At 42.7% G+C, this 20,416-nt stretch overlaps 1 protein-coding gene across 5 annotated transcripts in view; it reads left to right on the top strand.

Moving 5' to 3' along the window:
- Positions 1-20,416, top strand: part of magixb (MAGI family member, X-linked b) — a 39,023-nt gene that overhangs the window by 6,739 nt on the left and 11,868 nt on the right. For all 5 annotated transcript variants that reach the window (XM_020611802.1, XM_020611801.1, XM_020611804.1 and 2 more), the window contains exons 2-10: positions 4,956-5,245; positions 8,252-8,368; positions 12,576-12,695; positions 14,218-14,391; positions 16,266-16,458; positions 16,729-16,799; positions 17,713-17,874; positions 18,570-19,095; positions 19,539-20,088. In XM_020611802.1, coding sequence (XP_020467458.1) covers positions 4,966-5,245; positions 8,252-8,368; positions 12,576-12,695; positions 14,218-14,391; positions 16,266-16,458; positions 16,729-16,799; positions 17,713-17,874; positions 18,570-19,095; positions 19,539-20,088 — 2,193 coding nt within the window. In that variant the 5' untranslated portion in view covers positions 4,956-4,965. The remainder of the gene's footprint in view (positions 1-4,955; positions 5,246-8,251; positions 8,369-12,575; positions 12,696-14,217; positions 14,392-16,265; positions 16,459-16,728; positions 16,800-17,712; positions 17,875-18,569; positions 19,096-19,538; positions 20,089-20,416) is intronic.

Below are 20,416 nucleotides of genomic sequence, written 5' to 3'. Positions count from 1 at the left end.
GAGAGTTGCTGTAGGTTTTCACCCGATGCCCATATGGTAGTGTCATCAGCAAACAAAACCACTTTCACTAAATCAGAAACCTTGCATATATCGTTAATGTATAATATAAATAATTTAGGTCCCAAAACAGAACCCTGAGGCACTCCACATACAATATCCAGCTCACTCGATTGGTATTCACCCAACTTCACAAATTGACGCCTCTGTGTCAAATAACTTCTAATCCATTTCAGAACCATTCCCCTGATCCCATATTTTTCTAACTTGTCTATTAATAATTCATGATTGATTGTGTCAAATGCTTTTTTTAGGTCAATAAATATTCCTATCGTGTATTTCTTCTCATCCATAGGACTTGTAATGTCCTCCATCAGGTCGGTAATGGCCAAAGATGTCGATCGGTTCAACCTAAAACCATACTGGCAATCAAAATAACTGCTTAGTTAATTTGTCCTGTGGTAAAGATATTTTGCTCAGCAAGCTGCCGGGATCAAATGACCTCAGCCTTTTTAGACTAATCTAAAGGAAGAATTTAATTGCATAGGTCCTGAAATTTTAGCATTGACACCACTGCATCATAAAGTATTATTACACTGTAGCAATTAGGATTATACCTGTTGTTAAGATTAAGTTTAAGTACAGTTTGACTCCCTTTTAGTGGAAAATGTAATTATTGTGGCATAACCAGGAATAAGTTTTTATGTAATCCAGGGTGAAAAGTCATATTTCAGACAGAATACACTGTGTAGTGCAGCTGTTTATATGATGCACAGAGTCATAATAGCCTCAAGCATATGCTTTATGCTACCAGACTAAATAGATATAAGGATAATCACTTTATTTGGCCAAGTATGTTACACACAAGGAATCTGTTTCCGGTACAGAACCGAGGCAGCCATCTGCGGTGCCAACTCACACCGATGGCTCTAACCATTGGGGGCAATGTGGGGGTCTTGTCTTGCCCAAGGACACTTTGACATGTGGACTGCAGGCACTGAGATTCAAACCTCCAACCCTCCGGTTAGGAGACAACCACTCTACTCACTGAACCACAGTCGCCTCCATATATATAGTGAATGAATAGAAAACAACTTTTAAGAACAGCCTCCTCAAGGGGATGTGTGTTTTGCCATTGACCAATTGCTGTGGTTTGAAATTACACTGGACGTCCGGGGTTGCAAGCTGTAGAGATCTTGAGCTTGTCGCTGGTGGAGAGGAAGTCAGTGAAACAGGATATGTACAGCTCTTTCCTGACCTAAAGGTAAGAAATCTCAGTAGAGGTTTCTCTCTGTAGGGTTAGACATACTTGAATCCGTCCTCCTGTAGGCATAATAAGTAATGTGGAGTGATATATTAGTTGTTAGCCATGCTAGTGGGGAAGTTCAATGTTGATCTGTTGTTTGATGTACTACTTTGATCCAGACAGAAATATCTTAACAACTATTGAATGTATTGTCATGAAACTATGTACAGACATGAATGGTTCCTAGACAGTGAGTCATAATGTGTTTTGTAGTCCCCCGACATTTCTTTTAGTGTCATCATGAGGTTGACATCACCTACCTCAACAGCTATTGGATAGTTTGCCATGACATGTGGTACAGACATGTCCCCCTCAGGATGAGTTGGAGTAGCACCTCTCTGATGGCGGCTACAGCTCCCTGGTAGAGCGGATTGTCCACTAGTTGCATGGTTTGATTCTTGCTCTCCACATGTCGAAGTGTCCCTGGGTAAGACACTGAACCCCAAGTTGCTCCCAGTGGCCCTTGGTGTGTATGAATGGATGGCAGCAGTTGTAAGGTGCTTTGTCTGTTAAGGTAGAAAAGCATTATATAAGTGCAGCCCTTTCATCTAGTGTCATCATCGGGTCAAAATTCCTATCCTAGCTTCTCTTCTTATTGATATCTAGCAAATGTTAGCAGGCTAACACACTAAACCAAGAGCATAGTGAGCGTGGAAAATGCTGAACATCAGCATGTTAGTAATGTCACTGTGAGCATGTTAGCATGCTGATGTTAGCATTTAGCTCAAAGCATCACAGTACCAAAGTACAGCCTCCCAGAGTCAACACAGTGACTGTATAGTCTAAGACTCTTGTTCATTTTGTAATAAAGAAATGCAGCATGACAGTTTGAACCTTTCTTAAGGCACATGCAGTGTGTTTAGACACAAGCAGTATGTTCCTCCCCAGTCTTGATGGAAACATAGCACTGTGTTTTTAACGGACACATTGAGATGAGTGTGCAGCAGGGCCAGTTTGTAGCATCAACAGCAAAGTGGGAGCAAAGCAGTGTCGCGGTGTGTGTCTGCAGTGGGACAAGTCCAGGCGTCAGCAGACCTGACAGGCTGTGGCCCATTAAACTCCCATCAGATGCATGAGGTCATGACAACAGCTACAGCTCAGGCAACACACTCTGCCTTTGTGTTTATCATGTAGACACAATGCGACTATGTAAACCCAACAGCAGGTTAATACCCCAAACCTATTAGTCATTTTATTCTGAGCATTTTAATCATTAATGCTGAGAAGCTCAGATAAATCTTAAGAGTAACGGCTCATAGAATTCAGGACGGATGTGCTCTGGAATATGTCATGTATGATTAGATGGAAAAAAAGTTGATATGTTTGTTTTTATTCTCTTCTCATGGCACACTTAATGCATGTTGCATTACTGTTTTCTGTGTGGGAGGAGGGCAGGCTGGCTTTGAGGAAACAGGTCAACAAAGCTGCTGCAGAAGGTTTCACAGTGGGGTAGAGAGAGAGGGAGCACTGTTTGGCAAGGATGAAGTGAAAAGCATGACTTCTGTTCAAAACATGCACGTGTAAAGAATGCTCCTTGCTTGATCATGTTTTATTTAGGTCTGCTGGAACAATAGTGATCGTTGTGGGCTTTGATATTGTGGCAACTGACTTAACCGTTTCCCAAGCTCTGACTCATGTCGCCTGAGCTGAAGTCCTGCAAGGTCAGGCAAGCGAATCCTGTGCCAACCTCAGACTGTGTGGCACCACTCGGTCTCTAACTGACTTCCCTTTTTAGTGTGAAGGAAAACACACAATCCACCTATATTCCACAGTTAACCTTGTCATTCCCATCCTGTTTCTTATTGTCATCTTAATCTGTTCACTCACTGCATTCCTTTTCCTCATTTGTCCATCTCTGTACTTAAAAAACACCTGGGACCCCACTTCTTTAGCTGAGCTGTAGGAGAGAGGATAGAAAAAGATCAGCCAGTTGAATGACCAGTCACTTGGAAAGGATTACTTATGTCCTGTCCTTCTCTCACACTTTAAAGCATTTCATTAGGCCTGCTGAGCCAAAGACGTAGCTTGACCCTGCTAGGGCTGGGCTTGGTGTTGCACTGAGGGAAGTCCTGAGCATGTTATCCCCACCCAGCTGACAGTCACACAGTCACTTAAGAGGATTGCATCTCGGTGAAGTGATGTGTAATTGCTAATCTCCTGACCACAATGGAACTAGAGATCAGTAGCTTCCATTAACCTTTTAAAGGAATTGTTGTATATTTTGGGCAGCATGGAGACAGTTATATCTCAGCATAAAGACTGGAAACAGGGCAAACAAGGGGCTGTCCAGGTAAAACAAAACAAAACAAAACAAAACAAAACAAAAAAACAATCTGCCTACCAGCACCATTAAAGCTCAACATTTAATACATTACTTCTTGTAACAATGACAGGTTTTACATGGAGTTATGTTCTTTGCAAGGTAACTTCAAAGAATTAACCCCCATTATTTATAGAAATTAAACAAAGAAGATATACTATGTTACTTTCCAAGCTTTAGATGTTCTGCTAGGCACAGGACAGACAGAGCTGAGCTAGCCGTTTCCCCTGTTTTCAGCCTTTATACTAAACGAAGCTAAGTCTTATGGTTCTCCCTTCATATTGAATGGTGATATATGGAAGTGGTATCAATCTTCTCATCTAGCTTGATCATCTCTCAGCAATAAAAGAATTAAGCATATTTCCCCAAATTTCCAACTATTCTTTTAAGAATGAGCTTTTTTGTCATAACATGCTGTGTTTTTGTGATTTTTGTTACCCTATCTTCCCTATCAGTCTCAGCTGTCCTGTGTGTCAAGGTGACAGTGCTGCGTTCAGGAACATTGTCTGCCCTCTCCGGACATCACAGCTCACATCACAGACTCTAATAAATCTTCACCCTGACAGCTACATCCCCAGCTCTCACACACACACAGCTGCTCACCAGGAGGCATTTTGCAGTAAACATGTTTTCTGAACTGCTGTGCCTCAAGGCTTTATACCTTAGCTGCAACTAGATGCTATTTATTCAGAAAAAACACACTCGATTGGAGCAGATAATAGGAGAGTATGTCCTGGGTAGGCAATGCAGTGTGTAAACAAGCAGGGTAGTTGCTCATTGTCCAGAAAAATCTATAAAAATCTACATTTACCTGAAAGCACCGTGCCTCTGCAGATACAGAAGTGCCTCTGAGTACTCCGCTGACTCTGGCTAGGGGTTCTTAGTTTGCCTGTGAAAACGTCCACTCAATGACCTGTAGTTTTATCAAACACAAACTAGTTTTTTCCCATGAAATGTGCACTAATGTGTTGTGTGTTTATATGAAACCATAACATCAGCCTGCAGCAAGCACAATGAACGTGAGAGAAAGTCTCCCTGTTTTATTTTGGTTGGACCGTCATGTGCTGTAACATGTTTGCATTAAACAAAGGCACAGTTCCCCTGTTGTGTTATATGTTCACAGAGAAAATATCCTGACCTATGAAGCTGGAATTATTCATGACTTTTATGCATTCCGGTGCGAAACACCGCAGTTCCCCAGGCCTTAGGCATCGACAGCTGACAAAGGTTAAATAACAAAATAACCCTATGCCTGAAGTCACAGTTTCTTTTCCTAGCTTGTTATCTCACACTTTCCACTCAACCTCCAAACCTGTCTCTTTTTCTCCTCAGCTCATTTGCCATGTCTAAGACAGCGGTGAAGAAGCTGCACTGGCGTTCCAATGTGCAGGACAGCTTTGTCCCCCTGCTAGGCTCATCAGGGGAGCTGGGGATCGCCATTGGTGGAGGAGCAGATTATGGAGAGTTCCCTTTTGTCACGTCGGCTCCGGGGGGCGGACTCACAGTGGGAGATATCATCCTAGAAATTGGGGGAACACCTGTATTAGGGATGACATTAGGAGACGTCCGTGGTGTCCTCAGCTCCTGCCCCCATCCTATTCGCATCAAAACTGTGTCACCAGGTATTATTCAACATGCTAATCATCTCTCTATAAATGAGCCTGCAGCTTATTGTTTTGGTAGATGTGCAAATAATCACCAATCAGACAAGGGAATGTGAGAACAATAGTGTTCCTTTCCTTCTGCTAATGGCATTTATGTATTACAAATGCCCATAATAATGCATCCAGTCCGGTTCTCTCCCTTACACTGCAGACAGTTTAACCTGTTGGTGTTTACTGTACTGTCATCACTGCATTTGCTTCATCAGACTACACACCACCCATGATAAACTTGCTCAGTTACCCTCCTCCAACTCTCACAAACCAAATCTTGTAGTCAGTAGCATTCTGATGCTGATTTGCACTTCTCAATTTGTCTGGATATGTCAAGGCCATCAGTCAGTATGTAAGTAGGAGGTCAAATCACTGAATAAACATGACAAGAGTGTGCCAATATAGTTGTCTGTCACACCATCAAGGGGCCTTGCTGTTTAGGGCAGGGGGCTGGGTGAACGGATGTGTTTGTTGTCTCTAAACAGAGCAATATGTCAGTGGAGTGTCACCTGAGTGCGGTGTGCGATTGCCTTGCTTGCTAGATTGATAGCTGATTTAACCATAGGGGTGTAAATGGGGACCTTTGCTCCTGGTTCATCTGCCGCTGGTAAATCCATTATCATTGTGAAGTCTGCCTGGCCCTCCCTGGACGGCGTGCCGTGTGGACAGTGATGGATGTGCTCAAGTGCTGGTTTGCTGTACCACACCTTGTCATACTCCTGCTATTACTAAAACGCCCCGTTCTTCAGAACATCAGGCTCCATTCCCCAGTGGCAGGCAGCACTTTAGTGGTTTAAGCACTAATACAAAGAGTGGTGATATACTATCCATCAAATGTTCACATTTAACGTTTTCTTCTGTTAGATAGTTTTAGCAGTTTTTCTTTGTATAGCTATTAACCTTGACATTTGACTGGCTCACTTTAGTGCTATCCAATAAAAGTTTGTATGTTTCACAATGTACAAGAGATCTCAAGTTTGTAATACATTTCAAACATAGTCACCTCGTTCGGCTTCAGAGAGAGCTGATTAGGAAACAGCAGCTGTTTCATAACGTGATGAACAAAAGCCCATCAAAAGGCAGCCAGTTGGCTTCATTTCCTTTTACCAGCACCTGTCATACTTGCATGCAGTTGATGCCTCCATTAATAAAGTTACACCACTGTGACGTTTTTAATAGCGAACAGCAAATTTAGTCTGCTACTGGGCAGAACCACTGTAACAGACGGTGGGGGCAGGGGACAGCAGGGGCGTGGACAATTGGGCAGCAGCCTGCAGGGAAAGCACCGACAGAGCGCTCGTCTGTCTGGGTGACAAGCTATAGACGTGCTCAGCCCATTTCTAACAGCAAGTGGCCTGTCATCCGAGGCTGTAAAGCACTTGAGATGATATTAAAAGATCACAGAGAGAAAACCGAAGCCCTGATTATCAGCTTTGCCTCCCCTGGAGACAGCCTCATTTGTTCTTTCTGGAGCTATTAACATCATTAGGTTATTGTGCATGCATGGGGTTTTTAGGAAAACACATTTTATACTCAGGATCTACATGTATATGAAGTGATATAGACAGAGTTTATGTAAATTTGAGTCAAAGGTCATACAAGTTTGGGAAGAGTAACTTAGTATTTAATGGAGTGGTATGATGGAAAACAAAAAAAATGCTTTGCGGTGTATCAGGGTGATGGCGGAGGTCGTCCGCTGCTGTCAAATCACTAAGCTCTATGGCCACAGGGTCTTGAAGTTTTTCAATTTTTAAATCTCCCATTATAAGAGCAAGCTTGGTTGAAACTGCACCCGTTGTGACATCACACCCTACTGTAAAATCGCATTTGTGAGGATAAGCTCACCCCCGTGCAGTGCTACACTTAGCGTAGGAACCGTGCTAACCTTTAATCCATCTGCATTTGAAAAAAATCACTGTTTGTCTGGAAACTTAAACTGTTCGGAAACATTCAATTGAAATCTCAAGTCTGCAACAGCAGGTTCCTCTTGGACTTGGAGTCCAAACTCCCAAGAATGGGAGGCTATAGAATGCTCAGTGTGCAACTGGAGCATTAGTGTCCTTGCTGACAGACTAATCGGCTCTGAACGAGATGTGGCTGCCTGCTAATAGAAACAGCTTGGTCAGCTAGCAGGTGCTCACATCTCTGACAATGCCAGATCAAATTTCCAAATAGACTGACCACATATTCTAAAGCTAAGTGGTTGCTTTCCTGCCTGAAAACATTTTCAACTCTTAATAAAATGGCATAATACCAGTCCTAGATTATAATAGAATAGAGCCTGGCTCAAACTCCTCTGCCATCACTGCCAGTTGGCATGCAGTGCATTTTCTGGGATGTTTGGCTGCCCCATGTCCACACAGGTCAGCTCCCAAGGCCTCCTCAGTAAAATGAGCAGAACAATTCCAGTTTTTCTATTACGTACTTGACTAGATGCAGACTTGGGCTATGAGTGATGATATTTCACAAGTCTGGAACAACACAAGCAAAGGGAGGAACACATACTGAGAAGGGCCTTCAGTCTTGTGTTTCCAGCTGCAGCCATTACATAAAGTAAAGGATGAGCACCTGCATTATTCATTAGATCCTATTCTGATTGGCTAGGGTTGAACAGGAGTCATCACCTCCAGCAATCAGAGTGGGCGCTCATGAATAATGTACATTTTATGTTAGTTAACTCAGAGACAACCTGATAGAAGACACAGAGGAATCTGGGCTGTTAGTAAAGAAGATGAATTTAAAATACACAGAGTTTATAAAAACGGATCATAAAGAGCCATAATACCGGCTTTAAAGTAAATCTCAGTCTCAATTTGACAGGCTACAAAAAAATCTTAATCATCTAGGCTACTGTATCACCAGACTGTTGTTTACTGAGCTGGTTTCTTTGTGTGTGTGTGTGTGTGTGTGTCTCTCTCTCTCTTTCTCCACACTCTTCTCCATGCCATACTTGCTTCTTTGCTCTTCCCTCAGGCTCCACATTGTGCAAGGATCTCAGGTTGTATCTGAGTAAGTGTTTCACACCCGGCTCGGTGGACAGCCAACTTCAACAGGTCATCCGAGAGAACCTCTACCTCCGCGCTGTACCTTGTAAGTCCCTTGTTGTATCTCGTTTTGACTCCATTGTCACTTAACTGCTGTATATGTTTATTTAACTTTGCTGATAATATGAATTTACCAAGGCATATCTCTTCTAAGTTATTGATCTCATTAATTCTATGTTAACACACCTCATGGTTGCCATCATGTGAAGATGTGGGTGTTAATTGGTGTTTAAGGCAGCAGAACTGTTTTCCACACTTCCTTGTGTCAGTGTATGAAAACAGAACTGAGGTGATATAATGACATAATGTTAAAAAAAAGAACTAGTCACATCATCAGATCCTAGTTCTAAGACAAGTGAGGTAGCAAATCCCACAAGTGCAGTCAGTTTGGGCATTTCCATAGCAACAGTCTGTATTGTCACTGGGTTTATCCTCATTGGCAGTCTTCCCATTGCAAACCTCATCCCTGTGCTCCAGGCTATTACTTTGTTTGGGTGGTAAAATGGTGATAAATCTGATGGTCGTTGTGTTTGATAGGTTCTTTTTAAGTACTGAGTTTTTCTACAGCCACCTGAAAAAGAAGCCTGTAGTCTGCACAAGCAGTTTCATTTCGATGCATGTGAATAAAATCAAGCCCAGTGGCAGCCAAAGGCAGCTGGTTGTAGTACATCTGTTGCTAACTTAATCCTCTATTTGACGTCACTGGAGATGGCTAGGGGATATGGCAGCTGTGCAGGGGTGTGTGTGTGAGATGTGTGTGTGTGTGTGTGTGTGTGTTTTAGTGTTCTGCCCTGTGTTGTATCTGTTTTTCTTGTTTGCAGCTGGTGGTATGGAGGAGACAGACCACCAGTGAGTCTGTAGTCTTAACCTTGTTGTGACTGTGTGGAGCTGTTGCTAACTGGTCCTTTAGTCCAGGAAGTAGGTCATGTGGGGCAGTGTGCCACCACGCCACACAACACACTCCCTGATGGAACAAGGCACAGGTCACAGCGCCCAGGGTGGTAGTATAAAGCCTTATTGAAGTTTTAGTCTTACCTAGCTTTCTCATTACTTGCATGCCACGTCCTGGCACTACGTGTACAAACAGAGTTAATTCCCCAAATAAACAGCAATGCTCAGATGAATCAGCTATTTGAAGTTTGGTCAGGGAGACTGGAAAGAGTTTGTTCCCTATCAGTGCTTTCTCTCAGTAAGAGTGACAACAAGGTAGGCTCAGTGTAATCCTCTGATCTGCGGGAGATGACACACTAAGATGGTGTTGTTCTCATGTGATACCAAAACACGCTGATTCAGAGTCGGCTTGGAAACCGTCCCATCTTCTTGTAGCCCACTGGAAACAGGATTTTCTTCTTTTTGTTGTTTTTCCAGTAGAAATTAGCCCAGAAGCACCCTTCAAGTTGTTAAAATGCTTTCTCTCTAAAGAAGCTAATAGGATGAAGCCTCAGTTTTGACAAGGATTATTTTCAATTGAGTTGCTTCTTCTTGAAATGTGGCTTAGTCCTGTTGTGCTATTTAGAGACTATCTCTAAATCCGTTTTATGAGACAGTGTTCTCTGATGTCAGAGCTGGTACTGATGCAACAAATATGATTACAAAGGCTCAGTCAGGAGGACAGTGCATAAAAATGGAAATGAATGACAGAATTAAGTAAATGTAGGCTATTGTATCAATAATCTGGAGGGGGAATTAAATTAAAAGCAAATGTCTATCAGTGCCAAAGTGGAGGAGGGGCTGGCTGCTGTCTAATGAATCTGTGTGCTCATACTGATGCAGACAGGATGTTTAGTGTGTACCTGTAACTACTGTATACTGTATGTCGCTCCATTCATTATGTGCCCTTGAATGATTCATAGCTAGTGTCACGGCTTCAAGGCTGGCTGTGTTTTGCGTCTTCTCCGTAAAAGACTTTTCTAATTGTCTTCAGAGTGAGATAAGAAGCATCATCATATAATTATTCTAATATGTTCGCTGCGGCGTTGTCAGGCAGACCGTCTGTGGCCTTTTCAGCTGTGGGATTCATTATTAGCTATTTGTGTGCAGTGATCTTGACAGACAGCTCTCTCTGGGCGTTGATATGGAGTTCTGTGTAATTGCCTCTTCAATCTCTGTCTCGCCCCCGTCCCAGGGGATCAGGGTGCATCGCCTACCGGAAGAAGCAGGGAAGAAGAAGATGTCAATAATCCGTCCTGTCCTCTATTGACATGTCATATGTATCTTAGAGGAGGGTGCATAGATAATGAAACCTTGCCTCACACCATATCAGTTGGAGAGATAATGTGTGCCCCGAGGGGAGGAGAAGAATTACCCGCACCTCAGGTGTCATCAGGGGAGCTGCTATTAGATCTGTAATTAGACACAGAGGCTTCTAATTTTCCCTTCACTGGATACAACCACAGATGGCTGTGGAAGGTACATTTTTACAAATTTTGAAGACCAGAAGTGTAAACACAACTCTGGTGCAACATGCATAAACTGGGAAAATGCTTTGGCTGATTTATTCATTCAGCATCAGCAGGTGGAGATGGGTCGAGCTTTAATTAAGCCCAATCACATCAGCCCTTCTCATCTTGTTTAAAGGCAGCTGGCAGTTTTTTAATAAGCTGGGAAGAAAAGGTCAAGCTTCACTGGAGAAAACTGTCCTTCGCTGGGAGCCATAGAGTGCACGGCGCAACAATCAGAAAATTAGTCAGCAATAGTTTTGATAAAAGTTTAAGTGTGTTGGTTTTTTTTAAAGCACAAATTCCAAAAAGTCTGTGTCCACCTTTTTCACTTCCTTCGGTGATGGTACACTGACTTGGACAGTCATCGTCCAGCCAGCTTCAGCAGTTTTCACAATTTTGTTTCATTTTACAGACCCAGTGATTAATCAGTTTATAAAGAAAATAATTTTCTGGTTAATTGATAATGACAATAAGACATAGTTGCAGAGCTAAACTCAACATACATTCTACAGTTTAAATGGCTTGTGTGATTTTTCATTTTCATAATTTTCTGTGTGTAAACTGTGTCTTTGCCTTGTAAAGCCATGAGCACTGCTTTTTTTCACTTGCTGCTCTCATTTGGACTTAGCCAAAACATGAAATGGCTTTATGACTGCTGACTTTACTGCTGGCAAGACATTCGAGGCCAGTGTTGCATCCTCTGTGGCCGATCACGATGCATAGTAACACACATGGTGCTACAAAAAGAAGAGGTCAGGTTGATGGAGATGCTGTCTAATGTTCACATGAGTTCAGTTCTTCATGTGTGTTGGCTGTAGTGTGTATGAGAGTTCATTGTTGCTTTTGGCTCTGTGTGTGTGTGTGGACGTGCATGCTCTGTGCAGTCCTGCACGTGTCATTGTGGCTGGGAGAGCTGCTCCCAGGACAGCGGTGCATTAATCATGGGTTTTATACAGCGGCTGGGTGTGACTCCCTCTTGGCAGCCCCACACTGACATCACATGTAGTCCCCCAGGGGAAGGACAGAGATTCCTCGTTAGTTTGGGCTTGTGGTGATTTTCTCTTGGGAAATAAATGGCCCGTGTCAAGGTCAGTACAGGCACCTTGTAATTCAGTTTGCAAATTAAAATTATTTCACCAGATTTGTACTATAAACATGTGGCATGCCTGTACATGTATCAGATAGTTAGGCATAAACAGTGAGATTTAACTTCAGTAATGCTGTAGGATGCTTCTTCTGCTGTGGTTTGCTCTCATCCAAGCCAAGGTCAATGTAAATCAATTACAATGGCAGACCATTGATCATCGGAGCGCTCCAGCTTTGCAATGGTGATAGAAAAGCTTTAAGACTTTCACAGTGCCTCATTAATGTTTAATTCTGGTCCTATTGATCTGTTCATAATAAAGAGGCCTTGGTAAATGCCTACTGTCATCAATGTGCTCCTCAAACCAAAGGGCAAATTTTGGTTTGCTGACATGGGATTGATTTTATATCAAGAGTGAAATGCTGCGTTTAAAGCAGTCACTTGTTAATTGTTATGATAAATTTATGTTCTACTTAAATTTCATTAGTTATTTTGAGATTGTTTATAACCACTGTAGAGCTATTTATATATTATTTGTCAAACCAATGTTTGGACGGTTCATAGTTTGCTGAGTTGTCATTTTGTGTAAACACCACACTCAGATTGATGAACCCAGATGAGAGGAAGAGGCTTTGATTAATTGACATATCATCCAAATCAGAGCTAGCAGCATTTCTGGGCTCCTGGCTCTGAGCTAGGACATATTTTCTGCTGTCTTCCTCTCCCAGGTACAACCAGACAGCCCAGAGATGGTGAGATCTCAGGGGTAGACTATAACTTTGTCTCCATTGAGGAGTTCTTCTCCTTGGAGGAGTCGGGAGCGCTGCTTGAGAGTGGCAAATTCAAAGGTGAGGGTGAACTCGGTGCTTCTCCTTTTTACTGGATTCTCTTCACAGATGGGTGTATGGTGACTTGTTACCAGGATCAGAATCATATTTTATGTTTGAAAATACAAGGAGTTTGACTGAGAGGCTTATGCAGTGTAGATTTTGTTGTTTATCCTAAACGTCTTAATTATAGCACAGCATACTTAAAATTCTTTTTCTTCACTGCTTACATTTTTTTGTATTTAAATTATCTTAACATCATTTAACTGAATTATTACAAGTGAATGCACAGATCTGGAATTATACATTGTTCAAAACAATAAAGTTTTTATTATTTAGGTAACACTGAATCTATACTGCACATTAAAGAAATAGTTTGATGTCACTTTTCTTGGCAAGCATTAGATGAGAAAACATCTCATTTCTCACTCTCACATTTGTACAGTAAACATGATGTCGCACCCAGCGGCCAGTTAGTTGAGCTGGAAACAGGGAAACAGTAGCTGGGCTCTGTCCAGAGCTAACAGAGTTAGCCTCACAATCCCAGGATGACGACACCGGCACGCCTCCTGGCCGAGACAAGATAGTTCAGCATATAACTGCCTTAAAACCACAATTTCTACTATTCTGTTTTGTGTATGGAGTTAACAAATGAGATATAATATGTTAATATTTACAGACATGAGAGTGGATTTGATCATCTCGTCTTACCATCTGCAGAAAAGCACATTAGCACATTTCCTAAATATCAAATAGTTCTTTTAAAGACCCGTCTGCCTTCTTTTTTGTATACTCATTGTGTTCCCTGCCAGTGAAATATTAAGAAGACTGCCACTTGTAAAGACACCTCTTTATGCATATCAGTGGCATCAGCTGATTCTCAGATTGTATCTACCCCACAGACTCCTCCACCTGCAAGAGTCAGACTGTGGCCTCTGATTAAACATTAGCATCCGTAGTTTGTAAGAGTGGAAACGAGTGCAATAACTGTCGTCCTTGCCTGCCTTACATGTGACACTGATAGACACATCGCTACACCAAAGCAATCAGGAGTTTCAGCAGCGCTGTGGGAGCAGTATCCTGCACAAAACACAGTAAATGGAGACACCTGGCGACCTTTTTGTTGAGCGCAATAATCTAATATTTCCCCTCAACCCATCTGGATCTCCATGAATCAAATGGAGAAATGGAGATCCAGATGGTAATTTCATTTCTTTAGCAGCTGGACCAGATGGATAGAACTGAAAATCTAGAGCATACTGTTCACAGCATATGATTTCAGAGGATGCATAATGCACACATACGTATACATGCAGGTTTTGTGCAAAAGGGTGTATGATGGTTCATGTGTTAATGTAGACTGTGCTGTTATTGACCACCTTGAGATTTATTTCAGTGGATTTTATGGTCTTTCAATTCATTTATATTTCAATTATGACCTTTAGAGCACTCATTCTGTGTATTTAGTTCTATAGTTTGATTTGTTCATTGCATCTCCCTTTCTCTGGGAAAGACGTCTTTCTCCTGCCCTTGTCTATCTCAGGGAATTACTATGGTACGCCTCGGCCTGTTCACATAAGCACAGAGAGCCCGCCCATCACCTACCAGGAACACTGCAACCTACTCAGAAACTTCCGCACCCGCAGCAAATCACTCAGCAACCTGGAGAAGGCTGTAGAGGACTATGAGAACAGCGAGGACGACTCAGGCCTGTCAGGTAAGTTTAACTGAAACGTGAATTTTTATGAAGATATGTTAATGAAGAGGTAATTAATGGTGCAAACACAATGGTATGTTGTATCGTAAGTGGAGTATTACATAATAACCGGGGCCCTTTTTAGAATTTATTTGCCAAAGACAGGAGGAAATATACACAAGCCCACAGATAAATATTGCACTGATCCTGTCTATAGCTCCAGTTTCTGATATCCAGATTAATCAATCATTAAACTCTCATCGATTGCTGGATGACCTCGAAAGGAAGCAGAAAGTGTTTGAATGAAATCACTGACACTGGATCAGCCAACACACGTAGAGAGATTTTTTTTCTCTCATAAAGTAAAGACATTTTTGTTTCAGATTTGATTTGTTTCATTAACTAGATGGTTTATTACCGAATGTTAAACAGATGGCTGAAAAGGCTTCTTGTTCACCAGTGGTGGGAGAAGTGTTCAGGTACTTTATTTAAGTAAAAAGTATTCAATTATAATCCTTCTAAAGTAAAAGTACAGTTATATAAACATCAAAATGCACCTAAAGTACCAAGTAAAAATAGTATTCTGGATATATATAAGGATATAAGTTGTGACTGATGTAGTAATATAAATTATACTATTATGTTGTTGATACTGATGCATCAAAGTGAGAGCAGTAATTTACTGTTGAGGTGAAGCTAGTCCTAAATGCTAGGTGGTTTACTTTAGTGGTTTCCAATCAAGGGTCATAAAATGATTTTTTTGGGGTACACAAAGCTGTATTCGTTTTTTGGGCTTTTCTCTGACCTTTGCCAGTTTGTGAAATATTAATTTGACATCTTTGGGCCTCCTAAACGAAGCCACCTAATAGGTTTAGAGGGGGAGTGTCTGATCAAACTGCTAAAACTAACCCAAATGCTTTTTTATAAGGGGGGGACACAAAGGTTGGGAGCCACTGAAATATTTTAATAATGCACTATGTTATGTAATGCTATGGAAAAATCTTTTCCTCCAAAGTATGCCAAAACTATAGGTATCGAATAAATGTTGGGAAGTAAATGGCATTTCTTAAAATGGAAATACTCAAGTAAAGCACAAGTTACTTATCACCACTGTTAATCATGCCATCTATGCAGAGGAAGTCATGAAAGTAGTGTTGGAGAGTTTTCAAAGTGATGGCAAGGAGAAACTAGAACACGAGCTGAACAGAAGGCTGGTAAGATGAGATAAGATTTCTGGGGTAAGAGAGCAAGGAGGTAGCACAGGGTGGTGGCGACGGAGGCAGGTAGGGAGGCTGAGTGTTAGGAAAGGTGGAGGCAGCGAGCCAGAATGCTAGAGAAGATAAGAGGAAGGCAGGCAGAGTGGTGAGAAGGCAGAGATCCAGATAGGCAGAGACCTGCTTCAAGCAGGCAGGTAGGGCAGCAGGCAGCCAGGACTGGTGGGGAGAGGGGACGCATGATGGAGTCTAAGCCATCCAACACCCTGACCTCTGCTGAGTCATCTTCTGAATTGATGCTGTGTGAGTGGACTGGGTCAGCAGCGCTTGTCGTGTGTGGCAGGGCTCAGGACAGCCTGCGTTATGTCCGATGTCTCTCAGATCCCTGCTGGAGCTCATAGCTGAAGGACAGCTACAAGGACAACTAGGGGAAAAAGATGCTTATTTTCTTTGGCTGGTGAAATGGCATGCATAGTCACACACTCTGCCTCCTTAGAGGGAGGACGAAGCCGCCTGAGATGCTGACCTCAGGGCTTTTTGCCTGACAACCCCCAATGGAATTGCCAGCAGCAGGTTGTGACAGATTAAGGAGAAACTTTTTCACCTTCTGTATTTGTTACATAATTATTCAAATAAACAGTGTTTGATTTTTAACACTCATTCTTGCCACTATACTTACAGGAGACTCTGCAGGTCATAGCAGTAGCATCCCTACTGTCCGCCGGTCCCCCGGTCGGCCCCGGGCATCCAGTAACAGCGGTCATGCCATAGAGAACGGGATCATCAGCAGCAGAGGTGGTGCCAGGGTGAGAGGTGTGACGCCTGATCGCTGGGAGCAGGCCTTCAGCGACCCTGGGGAGTCTCTCTACATAGAGTGAGTTTCTACCTGCTCTTCACAAATCTGTTCCAAGAACAGTTCAACGTTTAGCACATTGTGAACTTAAACTTTGCTTTCTAGCAGAGGGTTAGATTAGACAGATTGTGTCTGTCTTTAATGGGCAGTTATGAACATTTCTCATGAATTTCAGTGGTAGGCATCTCTGTTCTGAGTATAGCACATTCTAGTGCTGTCATATTATATCCAGCACTATTATATTTCTGAAGCCTGAGGTTTCTCTTTCACTTCCCTCTTTGCGTCTACAAGTCGCAACCTGGATAGGACCAGCTGGCAGAGCCCTCGAGCCTCAAGCAGAGAGACTGTCTACAGAAATGAATGTGAGCTGCTTTTGTTTCTTTCTTTCCCATCTCTGTTTCTGGGTGTAATTATTTGAACAGTAGTGACACATTAAATTGCTGCACAACCTAAATGAAGCTGCATATTTGTATAGAACTGAAATAACATCTTGTTAAAGTCACATGAGAAGGAATGAGCTTTTAGCTGAACTGAGACTTGTACGAGATTAAGGCCTACAGCTCCGAGCTGCTGGCAAAGAGCTAGGCATCATGTCATCACATGATTGGCACATGTAACCAGCAACTTAATTTCATTATTTGGTTACATGATTTGCTTTTTAAAAAACAAGGGTGTAATCTAGTTTCTGATGTGTGTTTGACATAGCTGATTGTAAACTGTAAGAAGCCCATCTGTTGTCATGCTCTGATTCCAGCTTGTTCCAGTGCAGTACACCGCTCTCACCAGCAGGCGGTGCTATAAGCTCCTGTATATGAAAGGATCACTGTAACTGTGCTGGTGCAAACGTGTTTTAATGTGATTTTTCATAGATTTGGAAATGCAATCTTGCAGTAAACAGTAACTAAAAATACCCCGGTTACAATACTGAGTTGGGTCAGTGTTATGCTGCTGCTTTAGGCTGTAATGGACTCTGCTTTTAATGTAATCTGTCCACCAAATGCTTTGGTTTGTGTACATTTATCCATTTATAGCTATTTTTGGTAAAAGCCATCTGGCCACTGGTTTACGGTGTCCTGACTCTCTCTCTCTCTCTCTCTCTCTCTCTCTCTTTTCCCTCATCCTCCTTCGGTTCTTACCATTTAGTTGTAGAAACAATATTATCTTCTCTTTTTCTCTGGTGGTATTTTTCATCCTTGTAACCTGAAGACTGTCAGAACATTTCCCCGGAGGTAAGCATCATCAGCATCTCATCCTCTCTCTTTCTGTGACTACTAGGGTTCACAGACCAGCCTGAGGAGCTCAGGGGTTTCCCTGTACACACACACTTGACCAAGGGCTCCAGAGGGTTTGGCTTCAATATTGTGGGGGGCAGCAGGCCAAGAGAGTTACTCCAGGTCTACAGTGTGACTGCAAGTGGGCCCACAGCACTCAAGACAGGTAAAAATACAACGTGCCATGAACAGTTACTGTGTTGGAAAGGTAGCAGCTGCTGTAAAAATACATGAAATGAATCCTATGACTTCGCTTCTCGGCAAAGTGATATTAATAGCAGACCGAGAGCTGTAACTATGGTAAATCACACAAAATGTTGAAGCAGAAAATACTTTAAACAGCAGAGTTCTGCTGTATCTCTCTTGTTTCCTGTCTCCCCTGTTTGGGATTATTCATTTGATCTCCCACAAAATGTGCATGTCACATTCAGTCTTTAATCCTCAGGGTTTGTGCACAGTAATCTAGCTATCATAACACATGCATAAGCAGGGAAGTGCATCCAGTCCATGGACTCACACACACACACACACACACACACACACACACACACACATACAAATGCCCATACAGGCTGTCTCTGCGGGACTGATTTAGTTCATATCTGTTAATAGGCTGCTTTAGATGGATTAGTTGGGTGGATCAGTCCACACTCACACAAAACACACAGACAGTGTTTCACTTACGAAATACATTTGCCTGCACATTCAGACATAAAAATGGTCAAAGAAGTTAAACTGGCCAGATAGGAAAAACAGCTGGTACGTCGTTCTGCTGCAGATGATAAATAAAAATGTATTTTAGTATTTATTAAGTATTTTATTAAATGTGTTGTGATCTGTGTCTGTATACATCTATAATAGCTGACATCCTCGTGTACATCAATGAGGTTTGTGTGCTGGGAGTGTCTCACAAAGAGGTGGTAGAAATGCTCAAGTCGGTGCCTGTGGGCCACAGCGTGGATGTAGAAGTTAGAAGAGGGTATCCCATGCTCTACAACTCCGATGGTTGTCCCAAGCAGCCCCCGCCAAGGCTACTGGACAGAGGAGAGCCCATCCTACCGCCCACCACCACCCAGCCTCAGTCTCTTCATCAGCTACCTCGCCTCCCGACACCCACTCCCCAGACCCAGCACTTTAACTATAATGGGGTCCACAGTGATGGGGGCTTCATGGAACCAGGGGTTCCTCAAGATGGTAATGGAAATTCCACATCTTTCACGATCAGACAGCCGCCCTCATACAGACGCTCCACTATAAGCGACATTGCTTCCTCTTCCCCCGTGCGCCCACCTCGTTCCCTGAGAAGCTTAGCCAGACTACAGTCCCTCGACCCAACCCTGGCGAGCCAGAGTGACAGCGAAGTCGTTTCTGCGATTGGTTCACACAGGTAACACCTGCACGTAAAACGCAAAGGAGCATCTGCGGAGACTCAGATTAGTGCCTTCACATATTTGACATTTTGAAGCTGCAATTACAAGTCGGTTAATTAATTTTAAAAAATGATCCAGAAACAGTTTTGGTAATTGATAAATAATTTGGGTCCAACTTCTCAATCTTCTATATAATAATCAATGAAATGTCAGTGGGCTTTGTTCAGACAGGCTAAAGGATTCATTGTGAAAGTACCTGGCTTCATAATTGATAAAGAACATTATCATTAGATACAACCCTAAACATTTAAAACATTTCTGTGTAAGACAATAGATATAAATTCTGACATCTTTACCAAACTGAGCAAGTTAAGTTTATTTTGCAAACTGTTCCAGGTGGCTGGAGCAGAATCCATTGTATTTATTAAGGGCTTATTAACCCTTTCTTCTTCTTCATCAGGGCATCAGTGATTCGTAATCACAACAACAACTCCCTCTCAGCACCCTCTCATCCTTTACACTGCGGCACATCCAAGTCATCTGAGAGTGACCTATCGACCGGCACCCTATCAGGGTCCAGGCTGCCCCTGCCTCATTCACCCAGGAGACCCCCGTCGTCCCTGGGCGAGCCCCACAGAGCTTACGCTCGCCTCTTCAGACCACAGACCTCCCACCTCAGACCTCCTCTGACCCCTGACAGCCCTATTCATCTTTGCTTCAACACTTTCCACAGCAACACCAGCCCCGCTGCAAGTCCCAGCAGTGTGTCCTCTCCTGGGGCGATGAGTGTGGGCAGTGGAGTTGGCAGCGGAGGAGAGCTGGTACCAGTGGCCTTGGCTCAGACTGAAGGAGACAGAGGCCTTGGCTTCAGCATGACGGCTGGCGGTCTGGGAGGCAGGATGACTATAGTGAAAAGAGTCTGGGATAGGAAGCAGTGCAACTCTCTGCAGCCAGGGGACGCTATTGTCAAAATCAATGGAGCTGATGTTCAGAGCCTTAGCCTTTTACAGGTAATAGAGGAAAGTAAAGAGAAGTGAACTGAACTTGTTTATATCAGGTAAAACAATTGTTCCAAACCTTTTTTGCTTGCAAGCCCCTCATCACAGAGCGACTGAGGTGTAATCAGTCCAATCAGAGTGTGATTTTCCATTCTCAGACAGTTTCATCTGAATGATTTTGATTTATTTATTTATTATTTCAAGCATGTAAAGACAGTTGATATATCAACACACATAATTTTACACATATCCAACAAATGCTAATCCATTATCCATTTGCTTATACCTAGTACATGCTTGAATGGAGTAGGAAGAAGTCAGACTTATCTAGTCCTACCCC

This window comes from Monopterus albus, unplaced genomic scaffold (assembly GCF_001952655.1).
Source record: "Monopterus albus unplaced genomic scaffold, M_albus_1.0 scaffold118.1, whole genome shotgun sequence".
NCBI classification, from domain to species: domain Eukaryota; kingdom Metazoa; phylum Chordata; class Actinopteri; order Synbranchiformes; family Synbranchidae; genus Monopterus; species Monopterus albus.
The sequence above is the reverse complement of the archived record's forward strand: the minus strand, read 5'-3'. Positions and strand labels throughout refer to the sequence as shown.